Here is a 17,795-nt window from a genome sequence, read left to right on the forward strand (position 1 = left end):
CAAGGGCTCAATCTTCAAAATATACAAACAACACATACTCAATAACAAAAAACAAACAATCCAATCAAAAGTGGGCAGAAGATCTAAATAGATGTTTCTCCAAAGAAGAGATACGTATGGCCAGCAGACATATGAAAATATGCTCAACATCACTCACTAATTATTAGAGAAACACAAATCAAAACTCCAGTGAGGTAAAACTTCACACTGGTCAGAATGGTTATCACTAATAAGTCTAAAAAATAACAAATGCTGGAGAGGGTGTGGAGAAAAGGGAACCCTCCTACACTGTTGGTGGGAATGTAAGTGGGTGTAGCTCCTGTGGAAAACAGTATGGAAGTTCCTTAAAAAATTAAAAATAGAGTTGCCATATGATCTAGAAGTCCCACTCCTTGGCATACATCCAGAGAAAACTACAATTCAAAAAGATACATGCACCCCAATGTTCATAGCAGCACTATCTATAATTGCCAAGACATGGAAGCAACCTAAATGTCCATTGATAAGACGAATGGATTAAGATGTGGTACATATATACAATGGAATATTAATCAGCCATAAAAAACAACAAAATAATGGCATTTGCAGGAACATTGATGCAACTAAAGATTCTCATACTAAGTGAAGGAAGTCAGAAAGAGAAAGACAAATACCATATGACATCATTTGTATGCACAATCTAAAATGTGGCAAAAATAAACCTATCTACACAACAGAAATAAATTCACAGACATGGAGAACAGACTTGTGGTTCCCAAAGGGGATGGATGGGGAGTTTGAAGTTATTACATTTAGAATGGATAAGCAAAGAGGTCCTACTATATAGCATAGGGATCTATATCCAGTCTCTTGGGATAGAACATGATAGAAGATAATATGAGAAAAGAATGTATATATGTGTGTGTGTGTGTGTGTGTGTGTGCGTGCACGCGTGTATGACTGGGTCACTTTGCTGTACAGAAGTAATTGACACAACATTGTAAATCAACTATAATAAAAATAGAAAAAATATTTAAAAATTTAAAAATTTAAATTTCATTTTATTATTTATTTATACTTAAAGCTTGTTTTCGTTTTTTAAATTTTATTGGCATATAGTTGACTCACAATGTTGTATTAGTTTCAGGTGTACAGCAGTGAGTCAGTCGTACGTATAAATATAGCCTCTCTTTTTTTTCCCCATGTAGGTTATTTACAAACTATTGAGTAGATATTGTAGGTTCTTGTTAATCATCTAAAGCTTGTTTTTTTTTTTTTTTAAACATTGCAAATACGTATATATAGAAGTTCTAGTGTTTTATTTTCGTGTCCTAGAGGAGCCTCTGTTATATTACCAGGCGTAATTGTGCCCCATTTTAACAGCACTGCCTTAGAGGGTCTCTGGCTGAATAAAAGGTGCCATGGACTAAATGTTTGTGTCCCTCAAAATTCCCATGGTGAAATGCTCCCCCTCAATATGATGGTGTTAGGAGGTGGGGACTTTGGGGCGTGATCAGGACTTGAGGATGGTGCTTTCATGAATGGGTTTAGACAGAGAGCTGGGAAGGCTCCCTCACCCCTTCTGCTTCATGACGATGCAGTGAGAAGACAGGCATCTGTGAACGAGGAAGGGGTCTCACCAGACATCCAATCAGCTTGACCTTGGACTTTCCCAGTCACCAGAACTGTGAGAAATGCGTTGTTACATAAGCCACCAAGTCTATGATATTTTGCTGCCCTTGATATGTCTCGTTGCAGGTGGAATGTACTCTCTTGCCCTGTTCACAGCAAGTTCAGGTGGAAACAGAGAGGAGAAAATGTACACGTTATCTGAACAATTGATTTGAATGTTACTACATGCTCCAGTTTACTAAGGGCTGCTGTGTGATTCTAGGTTCCAGAATGAGAAAGTACTTAAAGAGCCAAGCAGAGTTACAGTCCATCTAAGGCAGACCCTAAACCCTGACGTAACGTGAGTGAGAAGTAAATGTAAGCCGCTCCAAATTGGGGGTTGCTTGTGCTACAGTGCAATCCAGTTACACTGTGATTTATTCCAGGGAAAGAGAGGCACCTTTAGGAATGTATTTTGCTTTCTCCTTGCAAGCTTGGATTGTTAAATTTCAGCAATCCTTGTTAGGTCCAATAGCCTTTTTGTGTGTGTGTCTTTTTAGCGCCGCACCTGAGGCATATGGAGGTTCCCAGGCTGGGGGTCTAATCTGAGCTGTGGCTGCTGGCCTACACCCCAGCCACAGCAACACCAGATCCGAGCCACGTCTGCAGCCTACACTACAGTTCATGGCAACGCCAGATCCTTAATCCACTGAGAAAGGCCAGGGATCAAACCTGCATCCTCATGGATACTAGTCAGATTTGTTTCTGCTGAGCCATGATGGGAATTCCAGGTCCAATAACTATTTACTGGAAAACTTGTAAAAACTAGATTTTCTCCTCTTACATCCTTTTTATACCCCTTTCCCTTTTCTGACTAAAAATCTCATTCCTAAATGAAGCATTAGGTGAGGCAGAGCAAGGTAGCTGTCTGGGGAAGGGTGGCCTGGGAGAGCAACAGTGGTCTGGGGCAGGCTGTCTGAGCTCAAGTGTAAGGAGCAAGGTGACAGTGCCGAGTGGTGGCGGTGGGTTTGGTGGGGGTGTTGGAAAGTGTCCTGGCATCACAGTCTGAGCACGCTCTGGGTGCATCCACAGGGGTGTTGGCAGTGGCAGTGTCCTGATGTGAGGTGTCAGAAGCAGCCTGGGCTGGTGCTCCAGTCCCTGAGAGGTGAAGGGGGTGTCTAAGTGGTGGGGTGCTGAGGTTGCAGGAAGCCCACGCAGAGTGACGAGGGCATCTTGCTGGGAGGTGGAGGACCTAGCCTGCGGTGTCAGGGCCCAAGCAGGGTGAGGAAAGCATCCAGGCAGAGGGGAGACCCGGGGTGGGCTTCCAAGGCTGAGCAGGGCAAAGAGGATGTCCATGTGGGGGAGCAGCCTGATGCGGGGACTCAGTGGCCACACAGGGTGAGGAGGGCTTTTGCACGGGACGGTGACCTTGTATGGGTGGTAGAACCTAAGTGGGGTGGGGGCTGATTCCCCGTGAGGGACAGGAACTGGCTTCAGACTTTAGAGTCCAGGCAGGGTAAAGGGGGCTTTGCAATGGAAGGTGGCCTAGGGGCAGACCTGGGCCTGGTGAGGACAATGTCCATGGGGTTGGCTGGCTCTGTGCAGGAACACCCATGCAGATGCAGAGCGTGTCAACCACAGGGGGGGGCCTGGATTGAGAAGTCAGAGCCCCATCAGGGAGAGAAGGATGAAGGGGCAGCAAAGATAGAAGATTCCTTACATCCGGGGGCGTTGATCAAAGCTGTAAATAAGTTAAAGAGAGTGGAAACAGGTTTCTTTATTTTTAAATGGATTTTATTTATTTATTATTTTGGCTGTGCCCATGCCCAGGGCATGCAGAAGTTCCCCGGCCAGGGATGGAACCCAAGATGCAGCAGCGACCCAAGCCACAGCAATGGCAATGCCTGATCCTTGATCCACGGACTCACCAGGGAACTCTGCAATCAGGTGTCTTCCTGCCACAGAAGAAAATTCAAAAGGTGGAAAGGTGGAGTTGCCATGGTGGCTTGGCAGGTTTTGAACCCAACTAGTATCCATGAGGTTGTGGGTTCGATCCCTGGCCTCACTCTGGGTTAAGGATCCGGTGCTGTGAGCTGTGGTGTAGGTCGCAGACACAGCTTAGATTCCATGTGGCTGTGGTGTGGGGTGGCAGCTATATCTCAGATTAGACCCAAGATGGGAACTTTGTATGCTGTGGGTGGGGCCCTAAAAAGAAAAAAAAATACATAAAAAGGGAAAAAAACTAGAATGAACTCGTGCATTAGATTAGAATTAAAGGCATGAGTGTGAACTCATGGACTTCAATTATATTGAGACATAGAAATAAATATAGAGGCAAATCATGCACGTGTGTGTGTGTGTGTGTGTGTGTGTGTGTGTGTGATGCAGGTGAGGGAAGAATTAGGTGGGGTGATTAAAAGAAGAAGGATTATTTGGGGAGAGGGCTTGAACCAGGGCTGTGAGCTGGGAGCATGTCTGTAGAAAGATTCATGTGGAGGATTTAATTTGTGGAGTGCTTTCCTCCTGGCCTTTGGAAAAGTTCCTGTGTAGTGCTCATTTCTCTCCTAAACTGTGATTCCATTAAATTATCCTGATCTGTTAAAGGTCGTATATACCCTAATAGACTTTTGTGGTGGTGTCGTGGCGGCTCAGATCTCACGTTGCTGTGACTGTGGTGTAGGCCGACAGCTGTAGCTCCGATTAGACCTCTAGCCTAGGAACCTCCATATGCTGCGGGAGCGGCCCCAGAAAAAAAAAAAAAAAAGACGAAAAAAAATAAAAAGAATCGAACTGCAGCAGTTCCCACTGCTGCTTGGTGCAGGGGGTTAAAGTATCCGGCATTGCTGCAACTGAAGCGTACATGGCAGATGTGGCTTGGATTCAGTCCCTGGCTGGGGATCTTCCATATGCTGTGAGTGCAGCCATGAAAGCAAGCAAGCAAGCAAGCAAGCAAGAAAAGGAAAGGAAGGAAGGAAGGAAGGAAGGAAGGAAGGAAGGAAGGGACAAGCAAAGCAGGGAACATGGGGGAGCAACTCCCGAAGGCACATAACCTAAACCCTGACTCCCCCACTGCATTAGGGGATGCTGATTCTTGAGAGTGGGGAGGCTGACATGCTGACACGTGATTTCTTTTCTCAGTTGGAATGTGGTACCCCAACCCTTACCTGGCCAGCCACACGGGATGAGGAGATTGCAACATAAAGGAGGATAGACCCAGGTTGGTTGGTCTAAAAGTAATTAGGTGTTTCAGGTAGATGCTCCCCAATGCAAATTTTCTGGTGAGTTCACTGTTTCTGAAAGTTCTAACTGCTTTGTTCCTCCTTTCCTTTCCTTCCTGTTTCTTCTACCCTGGGACTTCCTACTTTTATAACAATTTGCCAGCAGAATGTTTAAAGGCTGTGACTGACACTGCGCCTGTCTTGGGGATTGGACTTCTGCCTGAGGTTTTCAGTTTTCCTGAGTTTTCTTTCAGGGTTATTTGCTCATCTGAGGCCTCTGGTCTCATCTAGTTGTGTGATGGGATGTATGACTAGTTATGACTGCATTTGAGCTTCATTTTAAGATGTTTTAAGGAAGAGGTGAAAAGGAGTCTTTGCAGAGAGCAGGAGATCTCAATATGAATTCAGAGATCACTTATGCTGAAGTGAGGTTCAAAAATGAACCCAAGTCTTCAGGCACTAAATCAGAGCCTCCTACAGGTAAGACATTTTCTGGTGGTCAGAGCTGATGATGAGATGAAAGATGAAGAGAGAATACTGTAAGTGGAGCATAGGTGATGTTGCCTGCCAGTTCTCTGCCTGGCCATAGTTGGGAAACACAGGATTTTCAGAAGACTGAGTTGCCTGGAGATAAGCATTAAGGGTTGTGCAGTTGTACCAAAAACAGGACTGGGGTGTGAGAAAGTCATAAGAGTTCTGAGCTAAGGAGAGTGCTAATGAAGCTGAGAAGCTGTCTTTCTATGTCTTCGGAAGCTAAGTGAGGCTGTGGTCAAGAGATGGGTACCAGTCCTGAAACCATCAGCCCTGATGCAGGGGCTGATAATGAACGAGTGGATTTTATTTCTTGATCTGTTAGAGGGGAAGAGTTTGGGTGGAGAGTGTTTGGGTACCTGACTAAAGTGGACAAACCCCCACTGCAGGTTGAAAGACTCCAAGAGTCTTAGAAGGTAAGTCCCTTATGTTTCAAGAGAATTGCTCTGTAGTCAGAAAATCCATTGCATGCTTCATCTCTGAGATGGATTCATCTCAGTGTGGACATAGATAACAAGTACTTTGGGTAGGATGTATGGCATCTCAGATATAGAACAAAAGAGAGAGAAGGAAAAATAAAAAGCTTGGAGACTATGAGAAGCTGTGAGAGGGAAGTCATGTTTGCTCATATTTTCCAAAATTCCTCTGAGGAGATATGAAGAAGGCTCAGGTTTTTTCCTCTTAAACATTTGTATATAACTTTATTGCATGCTACAATGTTTGCTCATAGAAAAAAATGGAAAATTAGAAGTACACGCAAATGTAAATTACTCTATTTCTTCTTACCATTTAGAGATAACTATAATTTACATTTTAGTGTACATCCTTCCAGATGTAAATATACATATATGTGTATTTTTTATAAAAATGAGATATTATCCATTGCTGAAGTTTTCCCCTGCATTTGGCAATCTGTTAGAACTGTGAGAAAAGAGGTTTTTTGTTTGTTTGTTTGTTTGTTTTTTAGGATTGAATCCATGGCATATGGAAATTCCCAGGCTAAGTGTCGAATTGGAGCTGCAGCTGCCAGCCTATGCCATAACCATAGCAATGTGGGGTCCGAGCCACATCTGTGATCTACACCACAGCTCATGGCAATGCCAGGTTCTTTTTTTTTTTTTTTTAAATAAACTTTATTTATTTATTTATTTTTTGTCTTTTTTTTTTTTTTTTTTTTTTTTTTTGCTATTTCTTGGGCCGCTGCCACGGCATATGGAGGTTCCCAGGCTAGGGGTCCAATCAGAGCTGTAGCCACCAGCCTATGCCAGAGCCACAGCAACGCGGGATCCGAGCCGAGTCTGCAACCTACACCACAGCTCACGGCAACGCCGGATCGTTAACCCACTGAGCAAGGGGAGGGACCGAACCCGAAACCTCATGGTTCCTAGTCGGATTCGTTAACCACTGCACCACGACGGGAACTCCGCAATGCCAGATGCTTAACCCACTGAGCAAGGACAGGGATCAAACCCACATCTTCATGGATACTAGTCAGATTCGTTACCACTGAGCCGTGATGGGAACTCCTAGTTTCATATTATTTCAGATGTCATGTTGTTAGTAATAGCGCATCATCCAAGAAAACAAAGAGGAGAAAGAGAAGGTCAAAGTTAAAATTTATGATTGATGAAATTAATCTGATTTCTCCTTCAGCTCCCAAAGAGAAGACCAACCCTCAAAAAAGTGACTCTAGTTTTCCCAAGCTTCTTGCTTCATTGCTGATACTTCTGCTGCTATTGACAATCTCATTTTTAATTGCTTTTATCTGTAAGTATCCAGCTGAATCCATGAGGAATGTCTGCTTTACATGAAGAGATGGCATCCAATAAGGCGATATACAATGGGTTTATTCAGAAATCTGGAGAAGCAATTTTCTCTTGGGGAAGAAATATTTAGTGGGAATCCACTGGGAATCTTGCTCTTTCTTTCTTTCTTTTCTTTTTTTTTTTTTTTTTTTTGTCTTTTGTCTTTTGAGGGCTGCACCCACAACATATGGATGTTCCCAGGCGAGGGGTCTAATCAGAGCTATAGCTGCCGGCCACAGACACAGCCACAGCAATGCCAGATCTGAGCTGCGACTGTGACCTACACCACAGCTCACAGGAATGCCAGATCCTTAACCCACTGAGCGAGGCCAGGGATCGAACCCGCAACCTCTTGGTTCCTAGTCGGAGTCGTTTCCACTGTGCCACAATGGGAACTCCCCAAGCCTCATCTTCATTCTACATCACAGCTCGTGGCAACGCTGGATCCTTAACCCACTGAATGAGGCCAGGGGTTGAACCCGCAACCTCATGGTTCCTCATTGGATTCATTTCTGCTGCACCACGATGGGAACTCCTCTTTCTTTGAATTTAGTTTAGAAATAATGGAATTTACTCTCTTTAGAGAAAATTAAGAGCATATGTGTGTGCATGTTTCTGTTTTATAGAGTGAAATCTATAGGGCACCATTTCTCTTTTTTTAAAATAAATTTTCTGTTTAGTTGACTTTGAAAACTGTGTTAGTTTCAGGTGTATAGCAAAGTGAATCAGTTATACATGTATATATGTCCATTTGTTTTCAGATTATTTTCCCTTATAGGTTATTATACAGTGTTTTAGGTAGATTACCCTGTGCTATACAGTAAGTCTTTGTTAACCCATCTATTTTATATACGGTGGTGTGAATATGTCAATCCCAACTCCCTAATTTATCCCCTCACCCCACATTTCCCCTTTGTAACCATAAATTTGGTTTCAAAACCTTTGAGTGTGGTTCTGTTTTGTATGTTCTTATGTATCATTTTTTGTTCGATTCCACATATTAGTGACTTCGTATTATATGTATCTTTCTCTGCCTGGCTTACTTCACTAAGTGTAATAATCTCTAGGTCCATCCATGTTGCTGCAAATGGCATTATTTCATTCTTTTTTATGGTTGAGTGATATTCTAGTATATGTATGTACCACACTTTATTCATTCCACTGTTGATGGACATTTAGGTTGCTTCCTTGTCTTGGCTGTTGTAAATAGCGCTGCAATGAACATTGGGGTACACATATCTTTTTGAATTATGGTTTTCTCCAGGTAGATGCCCAGGAATGGGATTTCTGGATCATATGATAGTTCTATATTTAGTGTTTTAAGGAACTTCCTTACTGTTCTCCATAGCGGTTGCATCAGCATACATTCTCACCAACAGTGTAGGAGGGTTTTCTCAGGCACCATTTCTATACTAGACAGTGTGTAAGTAAGGCCAAATCTGTATTTCCTTAGTAGCGTTTATAAGGCCATGCCTTTTTGTGTGCACAGACACATATTTTGGGATGGACAGGTGGACAAGAAGGAAATGGGAAGAAATCTTTTTTTTTTTTTTTTGTGTGACCATAAAACAGTGTCTGGGTATTGTGACAATTTTGCTGCTGTCAACATTCTTTGAGTTCCCTAGAAATTACCACCTGAAGCAAATTTGACTTTCTGAAGCTTTACTGGAAGAATGCAACCCAGAGGAAGCTAGAATGAAGGGGAACAGGGCACTGAGGCAGGAGGAAGGGGAAGCAGATGGAAGGTGCTTTGTGACTGCGCTGGCCCCCACTTCACTAGAGGGCACAGACGGGTGCTCGGTCCTGTGGGAAGTTTCCAGAGGCCACGTGGAAACATTTTTTTTTTTTTTTTGTCTTTTTTGTTGTTGTTGTTGTTGTTGGTATTTCTTGGGCCGCTCCCGCGGCATATGGAGGTTCCCAGGCTAGGGGTCTAATCGGAGCTGCAGCCACCGGCCTACGCCAGAGCCACAGCAATGCGGGATCCGAGCCGCGTCTGCAACCTACACCACAGCTCATGGCAACGCCGGATCGTTAACCCACTGAGCAGGGGCAGGGACCGAACCCGCAACCTCCTGGTTCCTAGTCGGATTCGTTAACCACTGCGCCACGACGGGAACTCCGGAAGAAATCTTTCAAGAAAAAAAAATTTTTTTTTTTGGCTTTCCTGCTATTTCTTTCTTTCTTTTTTTTTTTTTTTATTTTCCCACTGTACAGCAAGGGGGTCAGGTTATCCTTACATGTATACATTACAATTACATTTTTTCCCCCACCCTTTCTTCTGTTGCAACATGAGTATCTAGACATAGTTCTCAATGCTATTCAGCAGGATCTCCTTGTAAATCTATTCTAAGTTGTGTCTGATAAGCCCAAGCTCCCGATCCCTCCCACTCCCTCCCCCTCCCATCAGGCAACCACAAGTCTCTTCTCCAAGTCCATGATTTTCTTTTCTGAGGAGATGTTCATTTGTGCTGGATATTAGATTCCAGTTATAAGTGATATCATATGGTATTTGTCTTTGTCTTTCTGGCTCATTTCACTCAGTATGAGATTCTCTAGTTCCATCCATGTTGCTGCAAATGGCATTATGTCATTCTTTTTTATGGCTGAGTAGTATTCCATTGTGTATATATACCACCTCTTCCGAATCCAATCCTCTGTCGATGGACATTTGGGTTGTTTCCATGTCCTGGCTATTGTGAATAGTGCTGCAATGAACATGCGGGTGCACGTGTCTCTTTTAAGTAGAGTTTTGTCCGGATAGATGCCCAAGAGTGGGATTGCAGGGTCATATGGAAGTTCTATGTATAGATTTCTAAGGTATCTCCAAACTGTTCTCCATAGTGGCTGTACCAGTTTACATTCCCACCAGCAGGCAGGAGGGTTCCCTTTTCTCCACAGCCCCTCCAGCACTTGCTATTTGTGGATTTATTAATGATGGCCATTCTGACTGGTGTGAGGTGGTATCTCATGGTAGTTTTGATTTGCATTTCTCTTATAATCAGCGATGTTGAGCATTTTTTCATGTGTTTGTTGGCCATCTGTATATCTTCTTTGGAGAAATGTCTGTTCAGGTCTTTTGCCCATTTTTCCATTGATTGATTGGTTTTTTTGCTGTTGAGTTGTATAAGTTGCTTATATATTCTAGAGATTAAGCCCTTGTCGGGTTGCATCATTTGAAACTATTTTCTCCCATTCTGTAAGTTGTCTCTTTGTTTTCTTTTTGGTTTCCTTTGCTGTGCAAAAGCTTTTCAGTTTGGTGAGGTCCCATGGGTTTATTTTTGCTCTAATTTCTATTGCTTTGGGAGACTGACCTGAGAAAATATTCATGATGTTGATGTCAGAGAGTGTTTTGCCTATGTTTTCTTCTAGGAGTTTGATGGTGTCCTGTCGTATATTTAAGTCTTTCAGCCATTTGGAGTTTATTTTTGTGCATGGTGTGAGGGTGTGTTCTAGTTTCATTGCTTTGCATGTTGCTGTCCAGGTTTCCCAGCAATGCTTGCTGAATAGACTTTCTTTTTCCCATTTTATGTTCTTGCCTCCCTTGTCAAAGATTAATTGACCATAGGTGTCAGGGTTTATTTCCGGATTCTCTATTCTGTTCCATTGGTCTGTCTGTCTGTTTTGGTACCAGTACCACACTGTTTTGATGACTGTGGCTTTGTAGTATTTCTTGAAGTCTGGGAGAGTTATGCCTCCTGCTTGGTTTTTGTTTCTCAGGATAAGAAAAATTTTAAATTGAATTTTCACCTTGATTATTTCTGTCCTTCCCAAGACTGCTTGAGATTTTAAAGCCAATTTGGTGACTGGGAGTTTGGGATTAGTAGATGCAGACTATTCTATATAGAATGGATAAACAAGTCCTATTTAGGGAACTATAGTCAATGTCCCATGATAAACCATAATGGAAAATAATGTGAAAAACTGTGTACATGCATGTATAACTGAATCACTTTTCCATATGGAAGAAATTAACACAACATTGTAAATCAACTATACTTGAATAAAAAAAAAAAAAAAAGCCAGTCTGACAAATAGGTGGATTTCTATCTATCTTTCGTGTTAAGAATTTATCAAATTTTTAAAAGTCATAAAACTAGATATATTTGGGTAATACTTTATTTATTCATTTGTTCATTCAAAAAGCAGCGATGGCCACCTACTTTATATCAGGCGCTGTGCCATACAGAGTTGACAGAGCCATAGCTTTGGTCTCAAGTTCAGAGAATGATGGTAACTGGTTGAATGAGCCAGTGGCTATAACATTGCATGGTAAATGTTGTTCAGGTAAGAAGCACAGGAAGCTGAAATAGGCTTGTGGAAGGAGGTGACATCTACACTTATGTGACGTGAGAGAGCTTGGAAAAATTGGGGGAACCATATGTATAAAATGGCTGTAATGTGATTCTGAATGAACTGTGAGAAATGAAGTTGCAGGTAGGAGAATCAAGCTGGGTTCAGATCATGAAGACTATTTTGCACGATTCTAAAGACTGGATTTCCCTCCCCTGAAGGTTATTGTATCAATTATTCTCCACTGCTTAGTAAACCAATCTAAAACATAGTGGATTAAACCAACAACTATCTTTAGCTCATGATTCTGTGGTTTGGCAATTTGGACTATGCTCAGCTGGGAGGTACCTTTGGTCCTGGCTAAAACCATTCATTCATATGCAGTCAAATACCAGATGCAGGGAACCCAGTTTCTGAGGCAGAGGATGTAAGCTTGAGTGACATGGACAAATTGGTCCCATTTCTTTCCTAATTCATCTTGATAGCTTGAGCTTGTTCAGACAGTAATGTGTAGGCTTTGAGAGTGAGAATGACAGTGAGCAAAGCCTCTTGAAGCCTTCGCTTGAAACTAACTAGAGTTGCACCTGCTCATTCTACTGGCCAAAGGAGGTCTTAAAGCCAGGCCAGAGTCAAGTGATGGAGAAACAGACCCACTGAGAAGCTAAGAAGTTATATGGCAAAGGGATGTGGATACAGAGAGAGTTGAAAATTGTGATCATTTTTGCAGTGTGTCGTCCCAGTCATGGAGAGTGAGCCATTGAAGAATTTGAAGCAGGGACACGATATAACTCAATTTGACTTATAGAAATATGCTTTTGGCAGAGTGTGTAAAACAGATATATGAGGACAGAGCTGGAAGCAAGAGAGAACAGTTAGAAAGCCAATTCACCATCTGACTGAGAAGTAGTGAGACCCTGATCTAAGGCTAGAGGTAATGAGGAAGGTGAAGAGGGGTGGCGTTGAAGGATAATGAGAAGGTAGAATGGAGGAGATAGAGACTGAATGAATACTTAGATCTGGGAAATAAGGGACCAAGAGAAGCAGAGCATGGCTCCAATATTCTGACTCGGTAAACTCAGAAATCACAAAGTTATTCAAGGAGGTAGATAATGAAGGATGAGTAGGAGGTTTGGGATGGAAGATGGTGATTTAAGCTTGGGGCATGTTAAGTTTTCTATGACTCTGGGAGCTTCAGAAGGACATATCTAGTGGGAGACATATTTGTATGGATTTTAGGAGAGAGGTCTGAACTTTGGAAGCCATTTACATCGAGGAAGCTGTTGAAACCATGGGGATGTATGATATTTATTCAAGGAGACGGTTTAGTATAAGAAAGAAGGATAAGGATGCAACTCTAGGGAATGTTACATTTTAAAAGAGATGGATCAGGAGTTCCCTGGTGGTCTAGAGGTTAGGACTTGACGCTTTCACTGCTGTGACCCAGGTTCAATCCCTGGCCTAGGAAGAACTGAGATCCCACAAAAAACTGCTGCAGGCTGCAGCCAAAAAAAAAAAAAAAAAAAAAAAAAAGAGAGAGAGAGAGAAGAGCTTATAAAGGAGAATTAGGAGCAATAACAAGAAAGGTGAGAGGCCCAAACAGGAAAGAGCAATGTCCCAAGAGTTAAGGGGAAAGAGAACTGGGGTCACGTACTACAGGACATCAAAGAGGAAGAAAATTAAGAAGTGACCCTGGGAATTACTGATGAACCATTGGAAGGGTGGTTTTCATGGAGTGGTGAAAGCAGAAGGCAGCATGCAGTGGATCAAGGAGTAAATGGAGATAAGGAAGAAAGAAAGAGAGAGAACATTTGCTTTATAGAGGGAGAGGTACGTTAATTTTAAGTTGTGAAAGACTTTAACTAAGGAATAAGAGCCAGTTGGGATAGATAAAGAAAAGGAAAGAAGATGAAGAGACTAATGCTTTTCTTTTTTGAGCATTGTTGGATTTTTTCCTTTTTGATTACCTATTCTACAAGTAATTCATGCAAATTAGCTCATTTCCCCTATGTACATCCTCAGATAGGAGTGGTTAATGGTTTTCTCTCCACTTCCCCTCCTTAGCACAGCCTTTGCACGCATGTGGTGTGAATACCTGAAGGAGAATATGGATGAGTCCCTTTGGACTCATTATAATGGAGGTATCGTGTCCTCTTTCAATGCTGATTTTTCAGCTATTGACTTGGAGAAATCTATGGTTTGAAAATCAGAGGGATTAAGGCTAATTGAATGTGGGGTGATAGGAAATCTTTTCCACTATCAGGATTCTTCTATTAATGTAATTGGGCAATTGTAGATTTTGTTTCTATTAAAGAATGTAAGTAACATTAAAGAGTGAAGCTGTTACTGCTGCTAGGAAAATGAATGGTCTTATTCTCTTTTTCAGTTTTTTTTCAAAAATATTCTCATATTCATAAAGAAAAAACGACTCTAAAAGAAGTCCCTCACAGAGCTTTGGAGTGTATGAAAGAAAATTTGACCATGGAAGGTAAAAATTCATGTGCCTATAATTCAGTTGTTGGCTATACTTAAAAGGATCCCAGATCAATATGTCCAATAAGATTCACAGGTAATTATACTAAGCAGTTGATGCCTATGATCATTTTAAGCTTTGAGGACATACATATATATATATATATATAAATTTCTAAAATTTTTGTGTGTGTATCTTTAATTTATCTGTGCAAGAATGTAGTCTCAATTGTGAAAAAGATTACATGGCTTTTGGCTCCACTTCTTTCTGAATTTTCTATGCATACTTTCTGTTTTTCTCACGCATTGCTTAAAACTCACTTGCTCAAGAGAAATCTAATTAATTTATGTTGGAAGAAGACATATTGTGTTTGCATCAAACATTTCTAGGAGAATACATAAAATACCCTTACAGTGCTTACCAAGGGAGACTAGGGTTGAAGATGTTGAAAGAGAAAGTTTTAGTTTTGTTTGATGGCAATGACATTAATTTTAATGTAGATGTGAATTATTTAAATTAAAAATTGACTATTTTTAGAGAGCAGTTTTTATTTTTACAGCTAAATTGAGCAAATAATAGAGTTGCAATATCACTTCCCTCTCCTGTACACAGAATTTCTCAAATTATTAACATCTCACATTATTACTTATGATACATTACAATTGTTGAACCAATATTGATAAATTAGGAGTTCCTGTCATAGCTCAGTGAGTTAAGGAGCGTGACTCTGTGAGGATGAGGGTTCAATCCCTGGTCTTGCTCAGTGGGTTAAGGATCCAGTATTGCTGCAAACTGTGGCATAGGTTGCAGGTGCAGCTTGGATCTGATGTTGCTGTGGCTGTGGAGTAGGCCGGCAGCTGCAGCTCTGATTTGATCCCTAGTCTGGAAACTTCCATATGCCTCAGGTTTGGTCCTAAAAAGAAAAAATATTGATAAATTATCACTCATTAAAATTCTTAGTTTGTTCAGATTTCCTTAGTTTTTTCCCTTAATGAAAAAAATTTTTTTCTTAGTGAAAGCTTTTTCTTAGTATTTTAATTGCTATTTTTTCTGTCCTAAGATCTCATCCAGGATGTTGCATTACATTTAGTTTTCATGTCTCTTCAGGCTCCTCTTGGCTGTCATTGTTTCTCAGATGTTTCTTGTTTTTGCTGACTGTGTCAGGTTTGAGGGCGATTGGCCAGGTATATTGCAGACTGTCCCTTTATTGGAATCTGTCTAATATTTTTCTAATGATTGGACTGGGATTATTGGTTTTTAAGAGGAAGATTACAGGCAGACATCAAGTACCATTCTCATTACATCATATCAAGGATACAAACTATCAAGATGGTTTTGAACTGTTGATGTTGAGTTTGAACACCTGGCTGAGATAGTGTTTGTCACATTTCTCAACTATAAAGTTATTCCCTCCTGCTTTTCATACTGTGCTGTTTGAAGGGAAGTTGCTATGTGCATGCCACAATTAAGGATTGGGGAGATACACTTCTTGTTTTTAGAGTGAAGTATTATTGAATTTAGTTTGCTTGGGTTGCCATAACAAAATACCACAAAGTGCATGTATTAAGCAATAGGTATTTTTTCACCGTTCCGGAAATTAGGCATCAAAGTGTAGCAGGGTTGGTTTCTGTTGAGGCCTCTCTCTCTGGCTTACAGATGGCTGTCTTCTCACTGCATCCTCACATGGCCTTTCCTCTGTGCACATGCAGAGAGGGGAGAGAAAGAGAGAGAGATGGAGCAATCTCTGGGTCTCTTATCCTTTTTATAAGGACATCAGCCCTAGTGGATTAAAGCTCCTTCCTTATGACCTCATTTAACCTTTTTAAAAACATTTTTTAAAAATTATTTTTATTTTTTATTAGCATATGGTTGATTTACAGTGTTGTGTCAAGGTCTGCTGTATGGCGTAGTTACTGAGTCATACGTGTATATAATCCATTCATTTTCTCATACTATCTTCCATCATGTTCCATCCCAGGAGATTGGATATATTTCCCTGTGCTGTACAATAGGACCTCATTGCTTATCCATTCTACATGCAACGGTTTGCATCTACCAACCACAAACTCCTCTTCCATCCCACTGCCTCTCCCTCCCCTTTGGCAAGTGCAAGTCTGTTCCCCATGTCCATGAGTCTGTTTCTGTTTTTTGTAGATAGGTTCATTTGTGCCATATTTTAGGTCCCACATATAAATGATGTCTTATGGTATTTGTCTTTCTCTTTCTGACTCACTTCACTTAGTATGAGAATCTCTAGTTGCATCCATGTTGCTGTATATAGCATTACTTTGCTCTTTTTAAAGGCTGAGTAGCATTCCATTGTATATATGTACCACGTCTTATTAATCCAGTCATTTAATCTTATTTGCCTTCTTAAAGGCCCTCTACAAATATAGTCACACTGAGGGTTAGGGCTTCAACATATGAATTTTGGGGGAACAAGGTTCAGTATGTAACATTCCACCTTCTGACCACCCCCCTCTCCCATTCACATTCTTCTTGCATAGAAAATACATTCGCTGGAGTTCCCATTGTGGCGCAGTGGAAACGAATCTGACTAGGAATGATGAGGTTGTGGGTTCAATCCCGGGCCTCTCTCAGTGGGTTAAGGATCTGGCATTGCCATGACCTGTGGTGTAGGTCACAGATGCGGTTTGGATCTGGTGTTGCTGTGGCTCTGAAGTAGGCCGGCAGCTACAGCTCCAATTACACCCCTAGCCTGGGAACCTCCATATGCTGCGAGTGCGGCCCTCAAAAGACAAAAAAAAAAAAAAAAAAAAAAAACTACAGTTATCAAGATGTTCTTCAGCAGGTGGATAAAAAAAACTGGTACATCCTTTAAATCAAATGGTATTCAGTGATTTTTAAATGAGCCACAATGTCATGAAAATACATGGAGGAAACAAACGCATATTGCCTAGTAAAATAAGCCAATATAAAAAGACATCCCGGAAAAGGCAAAACTATGGAGACAGTAAAAATTTCAGCGGTTACCAAAGTTTGGAAAGGAGGGTAGAGCACACAAGATTTTTAGAGCAGTGAAACTATTCTAATATTGTAACAACAATGACATTATGCATTTGTCAAAATCCATAGTACTTCATACATATATATTTTCATTTTTAGGGCCGCATCCACGGCATATGGAAGTTCCTGGGCTAGGGGTCAAATCAGAGCTACAGCTGAAGGCCTATGCCACAGCCACAGCAACACCAAATCCGAGCCACATCTGCAACCCACACCAAAGCTTGTGGCAACACTGGATCCATAACTCACTGAGTAAGGCCAGGGATCAAACCTGCGTCCTCATGGATACTAGTCAGATTTGTTAACCACTGAGCCACAACGGGAACTTCCTATACTCCATTTTCTTTATCCAGTCACCTGTTGATGGAATTTCTAAAATAGTCAAATTCCTAAAATCAAAGGCTGGAATGGTGGTTACCAGGGACTAGGGAGAGGGGAAAATTGAGAGTTATTAATCAACGGTCATATACTTTCAATTAAGAAAGATGGATAAGTTCTAGAGATCTGTTGTATGGCATTGTAACTATAGTCATCAATACCGTACACTTAAAATCTGTTAAATGTACAGCTCATGTTAAGTGTTTTACCACAAGAATAACAAGAATGTCACTTACCAGATGTACTTCCCTAGAGACAAAAATTTTGGCTGCAGGTTCATCTGATAGCTATCAGAGAATAATATAAGCTTTTATCCCTTGGAGATCTAGTGTCCATTAGCATGCTAACAATTTTATAAAGTCCTGCATTTATCCTTTTATTTACTCATTCAATACCGATTAACAAGTGCTGACTATGAGCCAGAAATTGGACATTGAACAGAACAGAAAAGCTTCTTTCTCTTACAGAATTTTTCCTATAGAAGGG

The 17,795-nt window shown here is 41.2% G+C and overlaps 1 protein-coding gene across 4 annotated transcripts in view; it reads left to right on the forward strand.

Moving 5' to 3' along the window:
- Positions 4,944 to 17,795, forward strand: part of LOC110260747 (C-type lectin domain family 4 member A-like) — a 31,869-nt gene continuing 19,017 nt past the window's right edge. The window contains exons 1-3 of one of the 4 annotated variants that reach the window (XM_021092400.1): positions 4,944 to 5,288; positions 6,993 to 7,106; positions 13,818 to 13,919. In XM_021092400.1, coding sequence (XP_020948059.1) covers positions 5,207 to 5,288; positions 6,993 to 7,106; positions 13,818 to 13,919 — 298 coding nt within the window. In that variant the 5' untranslated portion in view covers positions 4,944 to 5,206. Of the gene's footprint in view, positions 5,289 to 6,992; positions 7,107 to 13,402; positions 13,573 to 13,817; positions 13,920 to 17,795 lie in introns of those variants that run through there. The other 3 variants (XM_021092397.1, XM_021092399.1, XM_021092398.1) reach the window with 3 other exon arrangements.

This window comes from Sus scrofa, chromosome 5 (genome assembly GCF_000003025.6).
Source record: "Sus scrofa isolate TJ Tabasco breed Duroc chromosome 5, Sscrofa11.1, whole genome shotgun sequence".
Taxonomy (NCBI): domain Eukaryota; kingdom Metazoa; phylum Chordata; class Mammalia; order Artiodactyla; family Suidae; genus Sus; species Sus scrofa.